The sequence below is a fragment of the Xyrauchen texanus genome, chromosome 9, assembly GCF_025860055.1.
Source record: "Xyrauchen texanus isolate HMW12.3.18 chromosome 9, RBS_HiC_50CHRs, whole genome shotgun sequence".
Lineage (NCBI taxonomy): Eukaryota > Metazoa > Chordata > Actinopteri > Cypriniformes > Catostomidae > Xyrauchen > Xyrauchen texanus.
The window spans coordinates 46,617,231-46,635,829 of NC_068284.1; the positions used below are offsets into that span (position 1 = coordinate 46,617,231).

Here is an 18,599-nt window from a genome sequence, read left to right on the forward strand (position 1 = left end):
ATATATCATTAAAAATTTAAAAGAAATTATATATATATATATATCATTAAGAAAATGTCCAAAATTGCATTTTGCATATAGAAAAGAATTATTATTTGTTACATTTTTGATTTTTAACATTGTGACATTATTTTAATGCCATTTAAGCACATTTTATTAATAACATTTTTGACTCAACAACATTATTTTTTAAAGATTTTCCCGTGTTAACATTAAGATCTAAATTGCATGGAAATGTTACAGTTTCATAACTTCTTATGAATTATAAATTAACAAGTGATGCATTTTTTTAGTTCATCTTTATTCCAACTGTTAGTGCAAAAACATTCACCGTATTTATTTTCAAACAAATCTAAAGACATTCACATAAAAAAAACAACAAATATACAGTATTGACAGTTTCTGTAATATCGTTCATTGATAAAGCTGTAACAAACATGTGCCAGAATCCACTCAAGTGACGTCTAAGTGTACATACACATCTTTAAAGAAAACTATCTTTGGCTTCATCGTAGTTCACTGAATTCCATAAACCTAATAAGAACTATGGTTTATTAATAAAACTTACACCTCTATAATAAACAATATTTCAAACATAATGTATGAATGCATTACAATTCTTTAGTTAAACAGGTCAAGCCCTTGTTTGCTCACAGTGCATTTAAACTCATGATCACAATATGCATTTCTGTTCCTCTGTGTGTAGACAAAAGACGTAGATAAAAGTAACTAGATCACGGCTTGTTTGTCAAAGTCATTTGATCGATTTACTGGAAAACTTTTGCACATTTGAAATGACATGTAGGGGTTCTGGCACCTGGCTGGAACACCCATTAGTTCAGAATAAAGGGCCAATCGATATTCTTTAAGGAAGTTGCGACGGGGAGTTGCCCATTCCACGTCAACACACACACACCTGCTATGACACAGTCTGTAAATAGGGTGAATGTTATGTGCTCCACACAAAATGTTGCATTTAGTCAGTTTTGCTCAAAGCATTGTTGATTTCACTGCAAAAAAATAAAAAATAAAAATACCAAAAAAAAAATAAAATCTCAATCAATATTTTTGTCTTGTTGTCTTTTAAAAATATGTAAACACTGGAAAATTAAATGAGATATTAAGTGTCCTGTTTCCAAATAATTAGTATGAGATTGTATGAGTTAGCTCTTCTAACTTTTACTCCCACTGAGAAAAATAAACAAACCAGCAAACGATGCTATAACCAATTATCTACACTGAATAATTTAGTTTATGCTTGCACTTGAAAATATTAAGTAAATTCTACATTTCTCAAAATGTATGCTCTAGCTTATATGTAAATATTATTTATGATTGATTGTTATCTTTACAATGTGTCATCAAGCATCAGTCCTAAAGTAGAAAACCTTGTCTGATCTATTTGCTAATTTGAGTAAATTTCGCAGGTAAATAAAACAAGTTAATTTAACGTAATTTTCGAAGCTGGTGTTGACAGCATGCAAGTGCTTGGATAATGAATTAGCTTGCCTTTTTTTAACGCACTCACTTTAACCAATATTATGTCATGAAGTTAAGTCGATTTTACTTCATTCTATAGCATTAAAATTTACTTAGAAAAACTGAGTAAATCTTACTCGTAATTTTTTTCTCAGCGTACGAAAGAAAAAAAAGCGAGTTTGGAACAAGACGAGGGAAGCGTATTATTGACGTAGATCAGCAGAGCTGGACTGGGAAGAGAAATCAGCCCGGGATGGGCCATTTTGCGGACGACCCACCGGCCCGATGGCCCGATGGCCGATGCCATCCCCATTAGCCCCAAAATGCATCGGCTCACCCGGAAAATGCCCGGTATGCCAGATTACCAGTCCAGCCCTGTACATCAGTCATTTGTATTGCATTAATAAATATGGAACGAGTAACACTAAACTTTAGTGTTCACTAAATTTTCCTTTATTAAATAAAGAGTTCGATAGGAAATGCAAAAAGTTGACGCCCCTATTTTATATTCTGTTTGGTTATTCTGATTGGTTGGTCTGTATGGGAATAAAAGTCATGCCACTTCGTACGGGCCAAGTTGTACGATTATTCGTACGATTTAGAACTAGTTGTCGCGAGACTATGTTGGTACATTTTTCAAGCACAAATCTAATAAACTTTATTGAGGTTTATGCTTACATTTTATATGATTACGTCAAACCCCATTTTGAACAGAGAACAGAACTTACTAAACATGTCTGAAGAGTTTGTAGTCAAAGAACTGATGCATTTCTATGCCCAGCCTTATTTTTATTGAACAGAGTATTGAGCTGGGCATAGAAATGCATCTGTTCTCTGTTTTGTGTGCAGTTGTGTTGTGTTCTGTTGTCACTATCACAGTGGAGGACCTGTTTTTAGATAAACAACGAGTTTTCGCTTGAACGCCCCAATGTCACGTGGGGGCTGCGTGAACTGTTGCTCTCGTGCCCTATCATGAACGCACACAGTGATTTAGAAATGGATATCATCTCCACACCATGGCTTAAAAAGCCGTTAATGTCTGAAACCTCAAATGAGCAGAAGACAGTAAATTCCTGCAGACTTATTCAGGGTTTATTTTCACCAACGTTTTTGAGAGTTACTCCTTTTTAACCATGATTTGTGTATGCTGTTCCTCACGTCTTGTTGGTAGAACAGCTCTAACAACCTCTAAACAGGCATTGAGGTATCCGTTGTCCTGAGCTGGACTGTCCTGTTAGATGTGCCAGCGTGCCAGACTTGGTATTGCTTCAACCTGGCCACATGATGAGGATCTTGGCACCGACTGACACAAACTCCTAAGGACCTCAACAATGGCAGGCGTTTTTCACGGAAACGCCTTAATGTAGATTCCAGAATCCAGAACTGTCAGCGCTTTGTTGCCAAAACAATTATGAAGCGAATGTGCCAACCAGGTTTCACCAATGGCATAGCTCCTGGTAAGGGTATGAAAACCACCCTGAAACATCTGAGGTCAAATGAAGATTTTTAGGAGACGATAGAGCTCTGTCAGGTCCTTATAATGGAGGTACACGGGTGCCAGTGTGACAGTCTTGTTCTACCCACTCCGTACGGGACTCAAACCTAGCATGGGAGGCAGGTGCTCTAACAAGGAGGCTAAAGGCTACAGCCTCTAGCATCAGTCACTAGTGCGCCTCTTGAGGTCAGGAGAGTGAGGTTTACATACTGCACAACTATCTACCAGCTGGCTCCCGTTACACTCACCCCCCTAAACCTCACTCCCATCCGGGTCACGGCACCAATATGACTGTTCTACCCACTCCATACGGGACTCGAACCTAGGTCTCCAGCGTGGGAGGCGGGTGCTCTAACAAGGAGGCTAAAGGCTACAGCCTATCTACCAGCTGGCTCTCGTTACACTAGCACTTTGACGGTCCAGACCGAGCTCTATCTTCTTCTAAAAATCTTAATTTGTGTTCTGCTGAAGAAACACAGTCATACACATCTGGGATGGCATCAGGAGAAGTGAATACTGAGAGAATTTTCATTTTTGGGTGAACTACTCCTTTAAAATGACACGTTTTCTTGGCCAGGCGATTTTGACGTCAATAGGATGTTGATGTTCTTTGCATTGCCAGTTCTCATCTATGGCATTTGGGTGATCCCTTGTACTAGTCTTGAATTAATCCGGTTCTGATGAACTTGTTCTTGTAGCTCAGTGCCAAGATTCCCAGGAAATGCATGGAGTGATAAAGTGTAAACCTTGAATAAACTGGAAGTCGCTTTGGATAAAGCGTTTGCCAAGTGAACCACTTGTAAAAATGCTTATACTTCTAAGATCCCAGTAAAACATTGTAGAGTTCAATGTTTCCTCACTACATGGGTTGCCAGGTTTTGTCCATGGAATGAATGTGTTCCTTGGCCTTCATCCTCAACACCGCGATACTGGAGCTGCGGTCCACGTCTTCCAACGGGTACTTGTCATTAAACATTGGGGGGCACTGGTAAGGAGGTTGTGGCATGGGTTGCATTCCCTGAACCATGCCCGGGGAGGAGTTCAGGAACCCGGGGTGACTTGGATAGGCGGGCTGGAGGCCTTGGCCAGGTCCCATGAAGCCTGGAATGCTGTGCATGGGCGTGGCACTGGAGAGCGGAGAAGACAACCAAGGATCCAGGGGGAGGGAATTACTCATGGGCCCTACGTTTGACGGCATGGGCGGTCGATTGGACGACAACATGGGCGAGTCATGGAGCTTCATAGTGCCTGTGTCTATCTTCTCCTGTCGTCGCCATTTTGCACGTCGATTCTGGAACCAGACCTGTCCGAAGTGATAAAGTTAAAGAACTGATTAGACCGAACCTAACCTCATAATGAACAAACTTCCAGCACTTTCATGTCCCAGGTGTCAATTTTTTGTAAAAACGAACCATTTTTCAACTTTATTCTTTTTGCTCTATGAAGGTCTCATTATAACTGACATGGAAACTTTTTGCCAGGACTTCATCATTTATTTTTGGTACTTTTCAAATGCCTTTTATGCATAGATTTGACCATTTTTGCCTCGTCCCAGACCCAGATTTTTATAATAAAGGGATAGTTCACCCAAAAATTTAAATTCAGTCATTGTTTACTCACCCCTGTGTTTTTATAACTCTACATTTTATGACTTTCTTTCTTTTTCTGAACATGAAGGGAGAAATGGTGAGTAAATGTTGTGCTCAGTGATGTCACACAATGGCAGTTTATGGTGACCACCTCTTCAAGCTTCAAAAGAACACAAAAGTATCACAAAACAGAGAACAGATGCATTTCTATGCCCAGCTCAATACTCTGTTCAATATAAATAAGGCTGGGCATAGAAATGCATCAATTCTTCAACTACAAACTCTTCAGACATGTTTAGTAAGTTCTGTTCACAGTTTTGTGTGCAGTTGTGTTGTGTTCTGTTGTCACTATCACTGTAGAGGACCTGTTTTTAGATAAAGTTTTCGCTTGAACGCCCCAATGTCACGTGGGGGCTGCATGAACTGTTGCTCTCTTGCTCGATCATGAACGCACACAGGAGATCAACAGTCAGTGAACATTTACACTAAATAATACTTTTGATTTCAGTTTGTATATCATCAAATCTTATTGTATACTTTCATATCAATCATGAGTCTCATGAATAATTAATTAGACTTCTGAATGATACTTTTGTGTTCTTTTGAAGCTTGAAGAGGTGGTCACCATAAACTGCCATTGTGACATCACTGAGCACAACATTTACTCACAATTTCTCCCTTTGTGTTCAGAAAATAAAGAAAGTCATGTCGGGTTACAACAACACAGCGGTGAGTAAACAATGACTGAATTTACATTTCTGGGTGAACTATCCCTTTAAATCTTAAATTTGTTGTTAAAATCTGGGTCTGGGATGAGGCAAAAACGGTCATTTTGTGGCGTCATTTGAAAAAGTAATTTCATGTGATGTGATATTTTATTTTAAAGGTGATATTTTGTTTAGAGCAACTATAAATTAATCCACCTAGAACAGTAGTCCGATGCAAAAACAACGATTTAAACAACTTTACAGCTCAGTAATAGCTAGATGAATGAATGTAAGTGCTTATTTATAAGCTTCACATTTCTGCCTTTAAACCCTCCAAAAATTGGCCCCATTCACTTCCATTGTAAGTGCCTGGACTTTTGCCATTTTTAAAGAAAAGGAGTCGAAATACATTTTTGTGGTGATCAATATTATGCCACAAATGCTGTAAATTGATTTGAACTTGTACTGAACAAGGAATTTGGTAATCCCAACCCCACAAATCCCTGGATTACAGGTTTTTTGGACCATGATTTTAACAAAGCTTCAAAAAGAGGCTTCATTGCTTGTGTTAAACAAAATCCTCCTCATTGAATCAAAGTCCATTACAAATAACCCCAATGTCAAGATTGTAATGTAATTACAATTGCATTAATCGCTTCACTATTAAAGCCTATCTAATGCCGTTAAGAGTCCCGTCCAGTCTCGCCCCGAAGCTTACCTGAACTCGAACTTCTGGGAGATTGACTTTCATAGCCAACTCTTCTCGACTGTACACGTCAGGGTAGTGAGATTTCTCGAAAGCGCGTTCTAGCTCGTGTAACTGATAGGTCGTGAAGGTGGTTCTGTTCCGTCTGTGTTTTTTCCTCGGTTGATCCTCATCAGGGGGGTCCGGTGAATGGCTGTCGCTCTCCATGGCACTCCGTGGGTCTCCCAAATCTGCTTCACACTTATCCGTGGAGAAAAGCCCGGCAGTATCTACAGCGAAGGAACAGTAAGAATGGACAGATCTTCATTTGTCAGATAAGTTCTTTAAAGAAGTACATTATTATTATTAACTGGATTGTGAAGAAAATAAAGAGCTGATTCACTAAAATGATTCAGATCGTTCACAACGAATCACTTCACCAAAATGATAAATGATTCGGACTTTCCTACGCTGCATGAAGAATTTACTGATGTCTCCATTGATCATGGTATAAATAATTAGGGGGGTGTACTTGGTTCTTTTTATAATTCACTAAATGTATTCAGACTTTCCAACACTGCATTTAAGAGACATGATGGTTTAATTAGGATGAACCAATTTGCAAAAATGATTCAGACCTTTTAAAACAAACTGATTCATTAAAATGATTCATACCGTTTAGCAATTTTTAGTTTAGTAAGTTTTATTGCTTGTTTGGATAGTGGTGGGGGGGGGTTACTTGCTTATTTGGATAATTGGGTGGGGGTGTAGTTGCTTGTTTGGATAATTTGGGGGGTTACTTGCTTGTTTGGATAATTGGGGGGTTTAGTTGCTTGTTTGGATAATTGGGGGGTTTACTTGCTTGTTTGGATAGTGTGGGGGGTTTAGTTGCTTGTTTGGATAGTGGGGGTGGGTTAGTTGCTTGTTTTGATAGTGGGGGGTGGGTTAGTTGCTTTTTTGATAATTGGGGGGTTGGATAGTGTGGGGGGTTTAGTTGCTTGTTTGGATAGTGGGGGTTACTTGCTTGTTTGGATAATTAGGGGGGTTTAGTTGCTTGTTTGGATAGTGGGGGTTAGTTGCTTGTTTTGATAGTGGGGGAATAACTTCCTTGTTTGGGTAGTGGGGGTTACTTGCTTGTTTGGATAATTGGGGGGTTACTTGCTTGTTTGGATAGTGGGGGGTTACTTGCTTGTTTGGATAATTGGGGGGTTTAGTTGCTTGTTTGGATAGTGGGGGGTTAGTTGCTTGTTTTGATAGTGGGGGTTACTTGCTTGTTTGGATAGTGGGGGTTAGTTGCTTGTTTGGATAGTGGAGTTGCTTGTTTGGATAGTGTGGGTTAGTGTTGAGGTGGGTTAGTTGCTTGTTTGGATAGTGGGTTGGGGTTTAGTTGCTTGTTTGGATAGTGGGGAGGTGGGTTAGTTGCTTGTTTGGATAGTGGGGAGGTGGGTTAGTTGCTTGTTTGGATAATTGGGGGGTTAGTTGCTTGTTTGGATAGTGGGGGGATAACTTCCTTGTTTGGATAGTGGGGGTTACTTGCTTGTTTGGATAGTGGGGGGTTACTTGCTTGTTTGGATAATTGGAGTGGGGGTTAGTTGCTTGTTTTGATAGTGGGGGTTACTTGCTTGTTTGGATAGTGGGGGGTTTAGTTGCTTGTTTGGATAATTGGGGGTTTACTTGCTTGTTTGGATAGTGTGGGGGGGTTTAGTTGCTTGTTTGGATAGTGGGGGGTGGGTTAGTTGCTTGTTTGGATAGTGGGGGATAAGTTGCTTGTTTGGATAGTGTGGGGGGTTTAGTTGCTTGTTTGGATAGTGTGGGGAGGTGGGTTAGTTGCTTGTTTGGATAATTGGGGGGTTTAGTTGCTTGTTTTGATAGTGGGGGATAACTTCCTTGTTTGGATAGTGGGGGTTACTTGCTTGTTTGGATAATTGGGGGGTTACTTGCTTGTTTGGATAGTGGGGGGTTACTTGCTTGTTTGGATAATTGGGGGGTTTAGTTGCTTGTTTGGATAGTGGGGGGTTAGTTGCTTGTTTTGATAGTGGGGGTTACTTGCTTGTTTGGATAGTGGGGGGTTACTTGCTTGTTTGGATAATTGGGGGGTTACTTGCTTGTTTGGATAGTGGGTGGGGAGTTAGTTGCTTGTTTGGATAATTGGGGGTTTACTTGCTTGTTTGGATAATTGGGGGGTTAGTTGCTTGTTTGGATAATTGGGGGGTTACTTGCTTGTTTGGATAATTGGGGGGTTACTTGCTTGTTTGGATAGTGGGGGGTAGTTGCTTGTTTGGATAGTGGGGGTTTACTTGCTTATTTGGATAGGGGGGTTTACTTCCTTGTTTGGATAATTGGGGGGTTACTTGCTTGTTTGGATAGTGGGGGGGGGGGTTACTTGCTTGTTTGGATAGTGATTTATTAATTTATTAAAATAATTCGGACCATTTAGCATGAACTGATTCACTAGAATGACTCTAAATGTACCACGCTACAGATGAGAGGAAAGTACATCTGTGTGCAAAAATTTGACATTTAAAACATGGATGTTGCATTTGTTCGCACCCGTCACTGGAAAAGCTACACTATTATGAATTACTGTCATGCTACTGAAAATGTGGCTATGTTAGAAGCTTTGCAGCTAGTTAGTCCCCAACACTGCAAACATTGTGGCATTGCTTTGGTCCCATGTCTATGTACTTTTTTGCAATGTGAAGGTGGTGAAAAATAATAATGTAAAAACAAATGTCCTCAAAAAAGTAGTGTTTACCATACTTCCACCCTTGTTGATTTTACCATGTACAGTGATGGCATCAGATGCTAATAACAACATACTCTGAAAATAAGAGATATGCAAGTTCCATCATTTCTGTCACTGTAAGTAAGTCCTCTCTGTAATCCCTCAGCCAGCACACAGATGTCCCCGGTTAAACCTGTAGACATTATGTGGTCAAGACTGCTAATCCAAATGCTAAGAGGTTCACCCAATGCCACAGCGTATTGACCACGACAGACTTGACAACCACAAAGATTTGCATTTCGCAGAAACGGCTATGAGCAGCAAGGCTGGAATCTGCCCGATTCCAGCCTTGCTGGATCTGGCGATTCCAGCCATCTAATGGTTAGACGGAGACCTGGAGAAGCCTTCAAGCCACAGTGTCTCGCACCCACTGTGAAATTTGGTGGAGGATCAGTGATGATCTGGGGGTGCTTTAGCAAGGCTGGAATTGGGCAGATTCGTCTTTGTGAAGGACGCATGAATCAAGCCACATACAAGGTGATCCCTGAAGAAAACTTGCCTCCTTCTGCAATGACAATGTTCCCCAACTCTGAGGATTTCCAGCAGGGCAATGCCCCATGCCACACAGTCAGGTCAATCAAGGTGTGGATGGAGGACCACCGGATCAAGAGCCTGTCATTGAAAACCTCTGAAATGTGATCAAGAGGAAGATGGATGGCCACAAGCCATCAAACAAAGCCGAGCTGCTTGAATTTTTGCTTGAATTATTTTGACCAGTTGTCGTTTTCTGCAAATAAATGCTCTAAATGACAAAATTTATATTTGTAATTTGGGAGAAATGTTGTCAGTACTTTACAGAATAAAACAAAAATGTTCATTTTACTCAAACACATACATATAAAGAGTAAATCCAGAGAAATTGACCATTTTGCAGTCGTCTCTTCATTTATTCCAGAGCCTCGCAGGACATCATCACGCTTTTGAGGATACAAAATCTTAGGAGCTTTAGGATTTTTTAGGGTAAGGGCTCAGCCCTCAATGTTGGTGTATTATTATTTATTTAATTCTCTTTTTTCTTTTTTCAATAATTCAGCTTTTGCTTTGCTTTCTAGTCAATATTCTGCAAGTGTTAAGTTAATTGTCGGGGCACGAGCCGCAGCTTTATTGTGTCAAAAAGTTAAATGTAGTAGCATAGACCAAAAGTGTATTAAAAGTGAAGCCTTGTTCACATTGCTGGTACATCAAAACAAAAATCCAAGGCATGGGGTATAAGCCTTAATAAGCCTGGCTATTAAAATTAGCAATAATATTAAAAACCATAATCAAATTGTGGCTAGAAGAGCCTTACTTATGTACAACAATTATTTTCGCAACACATTCGCTGTCTATACAATATCATATTTTATTGTGTAATGGTTGAACGCATATAGTGAAGGTAAAATCTTGTCTTAATGCAGTTAAAGAGATACATACAACTCATTACGGGTGTCGTTTTATTCAACCAGTTCATGGTTAGTTGTTGTATCCTAAAAAATAAATAAAATATATTTTTAAGGTTCATTCTGTTAAACAGAAATACGGAGACGAATTTACTCAACTCAATGTAGGCTAAGTGATAAACTTGCAGCTTTTAAACGCTCGCAACGTCCCGTATGAAAAGACTTTTATTATGAAGAAAAGGAACGAGGACGAGCAGATGACGTTGCAGGTTTAACCAATCAGTAGAAATGGGCGTGTCACCTGCGCAAATCAAATAATCAAGTCGTACACTTATTTTATGCACTTAAAACAAGAAATCGAGATGAGTTCTTGTTCTTTTATTTCTTAGATGAAACTGGAAAAACGGTGTTTTCTCAATTTTGCTCATTTAATTCTGGATGAAAGCAGGTAAACGGTTGGTTTAATGGTTATTTCAATTTGAAGACGAAAAAATTATATATAGTATATATATATATATATATATATAGGATATTTTATATATATTATATTTTATATATATTATATAATATTTTATTTATATTATATATAATTATATATATATAATTTTTCGTCTTCAAATTGAAATAACCGTTACTATATATTATATATATATATATATATATATATATATATATATATATATATATATATTTCTTTTCTTATTTTATATATTATATTTCGTATATTATATATTATACACGGACTCATGCCACATGCTGAGGTGGGACTGATCCAAAATTAATCTTAATTAAGCTAGGCAGTATAAGAAACTGATCTTTGGTTAGCCTATCTGTTAGCACAAGTGTTAAATAACCTTTTTAAGCATACTGTAAAATATATACAGGCCGCAGTGATTTTGGTGTCTACTGTTGACGTTAAAGTGTGACAGTTTTGTACGTGGGTTAATGAAGTGACCTGTGATTTATTTATTATTTGTCAGGATTTTTTTAAGGTATTAAAAAATACATTAAAAAGTGCAATTCACACAAAACAACTGCTTAAATACATTCCTAAAGTCATTTTAATATTTTTCCTGGGGCTGAAAGTCATAAATGTCTAAATTGTGTAACCATGCATATACACTGAAAATAAAAATAAAGTAATTAAATTATCATTAAAATATTTTTTTGAAGAAGAGTTTGAAATAATTGACTTTTTTTTTTTTAACTTAAATAATCTCATTAATATTATTCATTTTGTTTAGTTTTTTGCATCACATCAAAGTCAGGTGGTGTAACCAGCCATTTTATTGACATGTGACTAAATAAATAAATAAAAACAAGACCCCTTTAGACCCTCATGACTGCACTGAAAAAAGTGACTAGCAAGATTGACTTAATTTATATGTTTTTTCAAAGTAAATCTTAATGGTATAAAATTAAGTAGAATCTACTTAAATTCATGACATAATATTGATTAAAGTGATTGAATAAATTTAAATTAAACACTATAGTAAAATACAGTAACTGTTACTTACAAATATGACATACATGGTATTTTAAGAAACGTAGTCAAATTTAAAGGTGCTTTAAGTTATTTATTTTCATGGCTCCAGACTCTGTAAATAGCAACAAAAAAACGTGTCCGTCTGCCACGGTCAATGACGCTTTCTGCCTGTCAATCGTTTTGCATCTTCTCATAGTATTAAAGTTACAGCGAATTATTGAGGCTTAACGCCATTTATACGCCATGTTGTTCATAACAATTGTCAGTTGAGGGCGCTGTTTTGCAGCTGTTTTTTTTAACAACGATTCTGCTCTCAATAAAACCGGAGCACCCGGAGGAAACCCACGCAAAAAAAGGGAGAACATGCAAACTCCAAACAGAAAGGCCCTGGGTGAGCCAGGACTCAAACCCAGGATCTTCTTGCTGTGAGACAACAGTGCTATCCACTGAGCTGAATTTCAGCTTTTAGTCATATAATCCATTGGGTGGATCTCAGAGCTCCTTCTTTATGGACAGCACATCAAATCCGTTTACCTTAATACGCTCCGGGACTATATGAGAACTCATGAAATACCTTTCACTTTATGGTTACACCACTTGACATTTTTTATAGTCATTAAATATACATCTATATATGCAATGTCATACAAAAACAGGAAGCAGCCATTCTCACCGTGATAGGCAGACGGCTGTGAGTTGTCAGGGACACTTTGCAGGTGACTGTAGGGGTCAGAGGTCACATGTTTCTCCTGTTCTCCCAGGTCATGCCTATCCAATTTGTGTGTGCTAACGGGCCCCACCGGATTGAGAAGAGGGTCCTGGTCTTTGCTGAAGCCCAGAATAACATCGATGCTGTGGACACGGCCGCCTACCATGCCCGAGGCCCCACCTTTACCCAGGTCATGGTAGGTGTCCGTTGACAGGCAGCCATCATCCACCATATTCATTGTGTCCGGTGACAAAAGCATCCAATCTACTCTTTCGGCAAGTCTCCTTGGAAAAACAGCATTCAAATTATGCCCAAAAGAGGAACAGGTTCCGTAACAAGATAACCAAGAAGCCTGTCACAGCGTAAAAATTCCTTTCTTCAAAGGCCTGTTGAAGAAGAGCAGGTTTGATGTGATTTTAACAGGGTTTAATTAATATGTAAAACTGTGGTTATACAAGGTATGGTTCTGTATCTTGTAATAAAGGAGTTATAAACAAACAGGAAAGAGAAATCATGGTAACACTTTCTATGAAGCCCATATTTACAATGCATTGTAAAGGCATTATATTAAATATCCATGAGATATTCCTAAGTGGTTATAAGACATTACAAGTCATGCTGGGAGTTTAATGTACATTTTGAGATATTACGAAAAACACTTGTAATGCTAAAGGTAAAAACATGTAAAAAACTAAATAAATATGTACGTTGATCACACATGTAAACACACCCAAGAATAAAAAAAATCTATTTGATTCTATACTGGACTCTATTCAATAAAGTTTAATGTTTGCGCGTCTTATTTGCGGACTTATTTTCTAAACTTCCATTATATAAGTTTGACTTGTAATGTATATTGTATGTTAAGTTTATGTTCTGACTGTTTATTAACAGGTTATTTAAAGCAGAAAAGATCACTTATAATATGATCACGTTGTGAAGCGTTCTAATGGTGCGTTCACATATTACACGAATCGAGCATTTCGTGCGGCACGATTACTTATAAAGTCAACGCGAATAGACGCAAATTTGCAGCAGGTGGCGCGAATGGCGCGAAGCGTAAACGAAACCTCTTTATTTGCGTGTTCGCAAACTTCTGCTGCGTTAAAATTGGATGTTGCTTTTGTTATAATGCATTACACTCTTATGGTGCGTTCACATACAACGCGTTATAAAGTCATTGCAAAGACGCAAATAGATGCGAATTCACAGCGCGAATGGTGCGAATTGCGAAATTGCTTCATTAGCGTGATTTAAAATGTTTCAACTCGAGGGAGAAATTCGCATGACGCGTTGCCGCGAAAGCCTATCAGCATTGAGATTGTCCGGATGTCACTGACGTACTGATGTAGTAGCAGAAGAAATCAGGATTTAATGGAAATGAGAAAATGGTCGTAGCGGTGTGTGTGTGTGCACCCGGAATTGTACGACACAACATCAACGTATCTGGGACTTCCACGACAGATACAGAGCAGCAATCGTTGTGATATCGGCCATGGTTGATAGCGGAAAGATAAGTTGCCGTAAAAGCCCCCCCCTCCTGTCCTTGTCCGGAAGAGAAGGGGGAATTCTCGCGGGTTCGCGTTACTCGTGCGAACGTAAGGGCCCTTACATAGTCAACGTGAGCTACGCAAGCAAGCAACGCGAGTGACGCGAGCGACGTGCTCCCTTTCATAGTCCGCAAGCAGACGCACGTGTCACGGGCGATGCGTGAAATGCAACACACCGCTCCCGCAACAGGGGGTAGTAGAGTCTGGTGATATTAGTAGAGTCGGGTCACGTCATATTCAGACCAAAATGACAACTGAAGAGGAGTGCATATTGCTGATTTTATATAGGCGGCATCAAAGGCAGCGCAGAGATAGACGGTGGTATGTTCGCCCTTTAAATCAAAAAAGGGATCAGGATGGTGAGTTTGTGTCTCTGGTGCTTCCCATGCGAAGCATGGACGAGGAGAGACATTTCCAATATTTTAGGATGTCGGCGCCAAAATTTGATGTATTGCTATCAAAAGTCGTCCGCTTTCTCCGGACACTCACCTAAATCACCGCTACCCGATTGGATATAATATACTTGAATTAATGTACAATACTTGCAATGTCGCCCCACCGACACCGCGTAGTATTGCGCGCATCGGTGCGTCGCGTATCAAAAACTAGGACGACACATTTGGCTACGCATCGACGCATAATGGCGGCCGAAGCGTAGCGAAGCGTAGCCTTTCAGACGCGTACGCGTACCGATGCGTTGACTATGAAAGGGCCCTAAGTGTAAACAAATTTAATCCAGCGGTCAAATTTGCGCGAGCAATGCGAGGCAAATTTTTTTCCGTGTTATATGTGAACGCACCATAACTGTCTACACTATACAGCACATATACGACAAACTTTATTAACTTCTGCTGTGTTAAAATTGGATGTTGCTTTTGTTATAATGCATTACACTCTTATGGTGCGTTCACATACAATGTGTATTACATATAAAGTCATTGCAAAGACGCGAATAGATGCGAATTCGCAGCGCGAATGGTGCGAATTGCGAAATTGTTTCATTCGCGTGTTCTCGCTATTTGACATTTTTCAACTCGAGCTACAAATCCACACGGCGCGTTGTCGCGAAAGCCTATCAGCATTGAGATTGTCCAGATGTCACTGACGCAAGTGTAAACAAATTTAATCCAGCGGTTAAATTTTGCGAGGCGTATTTTCCACGTTGTATGTGAACGCACCATAACTGTTTACAATATACAGCACATATACGACAAATTTGATTAACTTCTGCTGCGTTAAAATTGGATGTTGCTTTTGTTATAATGCATTACACTCTTATGGTGCGTTCACATACAATGCGAATCGAGCGTTTCTCGCAGCGCGGTTACATACAAAGTCAATGCAAAGATGCGAATAGATGCAAATTCGCTGCGGGCGGCGCGAATGAAGCAAATGGCGCGAAGTGAAACCGCTTCATTCGCGTGATATTGGCCATGGTTGATAGCGGAAAGATAAGTTGCCGTAGAAGCCCCTCCTCCTGTCCTTTTCCGGAAGAGAAGGGGGAATACTCGCGGGTTCGCGTTACTCACGTAAACGCAAGTTTAATCCAGCAGTCAAACTCGTGCGAGCAAAGCGAGCCTAAAATTGTTTCCGCGTTGTATGTGAACGCACCATAATAGTTATTACTATGAATATAGAAAGTCTTATGATTTATTGTAACAGAAGTTAGAATTATTTACGAAAAGTTATAACTTATTATAATGTGTTTTATGATTTATTATGAATACAGTATAATACATTTATAATGCCTTTACAATGCATTATAAATATGGGCTTCATAGAAAATGTTACCGAAATCGCAATATAGATCTATTTAATGTCTGTATAAAGATTGTAAATACAGTATATTTACATTTGGCATTTTACTGTAAACATACATATTGTATATCTAATGACATAGCTAGAACAAGTTAATATTGGATAAAGTTAATGCCTAGTTAATTCAAGTTCTGCTTAAACTAAGTAATTTCCCTAGAAAATGTTTGTTTTCTCCATGTTGCTAACGCATCACATGTGTTAAATTAAACGTATTTCGACTGCTCTGGCCCTTTATGGGTTCCATGCTTCATCAGTTTCTCTGAATGATCACTGGGGCACCGAGGTCCGACGCTTTATTCTCAAATGATACAGGCACATTGTGCTTTTTTATGTATTTAACTGCCAGTTTTGTCCCAATCTGAAATACGATTCTTATATACATAACAATTTTACTTACAGGAAATCCTTATTTGTTGGGCTGCGTTTGGCCCATTCACAATTTCTGTTTCAAATCGTTCGAATTTCAGAAATGTAATTGAAATAGTTTCAGCTCATTTGACTGGCCGTTTATACTGTAGCTGTTAGTTTATAACAATGTAATAGAGACTTTCAACCAAACAGATATAAATCAAAAGTATGTTCCATGTTCAAATGTATAATCTATAGATGCACAAATACAAAGTAACTTTCTATAAAGTTGTGATGTCACTTATTCAATCTAAAGTTCATTGAACATGTATTCAAATAGAAAATATAAACTTCAAACGAGGTTTGCATCAAATTCTTGAGTCGTTAGAATCACTCAGGCCGTTAAAATTTTAGGAGTTTGACAAATTTTGACATTTTATCAATTTAATTTCTATTGAAATATAGTATCAGCATAATAGAGATATTTCACAAACTTAAGTTCTTACCTATGTGGTATTTCTTTCATAAAATCATATTCTTATAAGTCTTATAAGTGTAGTCTATTTTATATGCAAAGTATGTTCTTACAAGCAGAGTTTCTTCTAATGATCTCTTAATTATCTCATTGAAAATCAAATCAGATCTAAACTTCACGCACCTTTTGTGTCAACTTCCTGAGTCATCAGAATCGCACAGGCTGATCGTCGCCTCCAAGCATCCCAGCAAATGACAGACCACAACTTTACACCCAGAGTGCACTTTGTTTAGATGGTGGAGACTATAAAATGACCATTAACGACTATTTCGCTCTCGAAGTCCCAAAAGTGATATTAAATTGCGAGGCACTCAGATACATCCCATTCCTACAGCATATGGAAGTCTTGATCTTTCGGATGAAGCCATGAAAACTGGCCTGACGCACTGAGAGCGGTGCTGACAGGAAAAGACTTAAGAGGTTTAATAATTGGAATCCTTCCCCTTTAAGGATGATTGGCAGTTGTTCTCTGCTGGGGTAATTGCACTAAACGCTGGCCATGGTTTGGCCACAGAGGGAGGCCTGTGCTAATGAAGCTCCAACAGAATGTCCTTTCAACTATCTTTTGTCTAAATGATAATGGTGATCCACTGAAGTGTCCTCTAATCCCAAACTTAACAAAGATGTGTGTTTTTTCCGTGCAGCCAAATGCCTTCAGTGCTTTAGAAAATGATCAACATACTGTAAACACCTTAAATGTACATTTTATTGTTTATATCTATCATTGCTGAAAGCCTATATACTGTATTGAACTCACCCCCCCAATGAAATAGAAAGTGATGAATAAAAATTGCATCCTTTTGTCCTATTGCATTGGATTGATTAATGGTTTAGTTTTATGGGATCAGGAAATGCCCAATAGTTGGACATGTCCAAAAGCTGGACAAATGTGCAAATTTGAAACGTCCATTTCATTTAAAATGTCCAAAAACATTAAATGTCCATAAGCTTGAAATTATTTTTGAAATGTCCAGAAACATAAAATGCCCACAGACTTAAAATGTATTTATGTTTAAAATGTCCAAAAACATTAAATGTCCATAAACTTCAAATGTCCATTATGTTTAAAATGTCCAAAAACATCAACTGTCCATAGAGTTAACATTTATTTTTTGTTTAAAATGTTCATAAACATCAAATGCACACAAACCTGAAATGTCCATTATGTTTAAAATGTCCACACACATTAAATGTCCATCATCTTTAAATGGCCATTGTTTAAAATGTTCTGAAACTTGAAATGGCCATTATGTTTAAAATGTACAAAAACTTATAATGTCCATAAACTTCAAATGGCCATTATTTAAAATGTCCATAAACGTAAAATGTCCATTATGTATAAAAATGTCCACACACATCAAATGTTTATAAACTTTAAATGGTCATTATTTAAAATGTCCAAAAACTTTAAATATCCATAAACTTCAAATGTCCATTATATTTAAAATGTCCACACACATCAAATGTCCAGAAACGTCAAATGTCCATTATGATTAAAATGTCCAGAAACTTCAAATGTCCACACACATCAAATGTTTATACATTTTAAATGGCCATTATTTAAAATGTCCAAAAACTTCAAATGTCCAGAAACGTCAAATGTCCATTATGTTTAAAATGTCCACACACATCAAATGTCCATTATTTAAAATGTCCAGGCACATCAAATGTCCAAAAACTTAACATGTCCATTATGTTTAAAATGTCCAATATGTTTAAAATGTCCACACACATCAAATGACCATCAACTTTAAATGTCCATTATGTTTAAAATGTCCACACACATCAAATGTCCTGAAACTTCAAATGTCTAATATGTTTAAAATGTCCACACACATCAAATGACCATCAAATTTAAATGTCCATTATTTAAAATGTCCACACACATCAAATGTTTATAAACTTTAAATGGCCATTATTTAAAACGTCCAAAAATGTCAAATGTCCATTATGTTTAAAATGTCCACACACATCAAATGTCCTGAAACTTCAAATGTCCATTATGTTTAAAATGTCCAGAAACTTCAAATGTCC

General features: G+C 38.1%; 1 protein-coding gene across 1 annotated transcript; it reads right to left on the reverse strand.

The window, feature by feature from the left end:
• Nucleotides 1-1,801: 1,801 nt before the first annotated feature.
• On the reverse strand, nt 1,802-16,890 carry rx2 (retinal homeobox gene 2). The gene is made up of 4 exons (XM_052134264.1): nt 16,689-16,890; nt 12,279-12,700; nt 5,989-6,245; nt 1,802-4,277 (listed from the first exon to the last, which is right to left on the reverse strand). The coding sequence occupies exons 2-4, from the start codon at nt 12,571-12,573 to the stop codon at nt 3,834-3,836; spliced, it is 996 nt and encodes a 331-aa protein (XP_051990224.1). The 5' UTR covers nt 12,574-12,700; nt 16,689-16,890; the 3' UTR covers nt 1,802-3,833.
• Between the last annotated feature and the right edge of the window lie 1,709 nt (nt 16,891-18,599).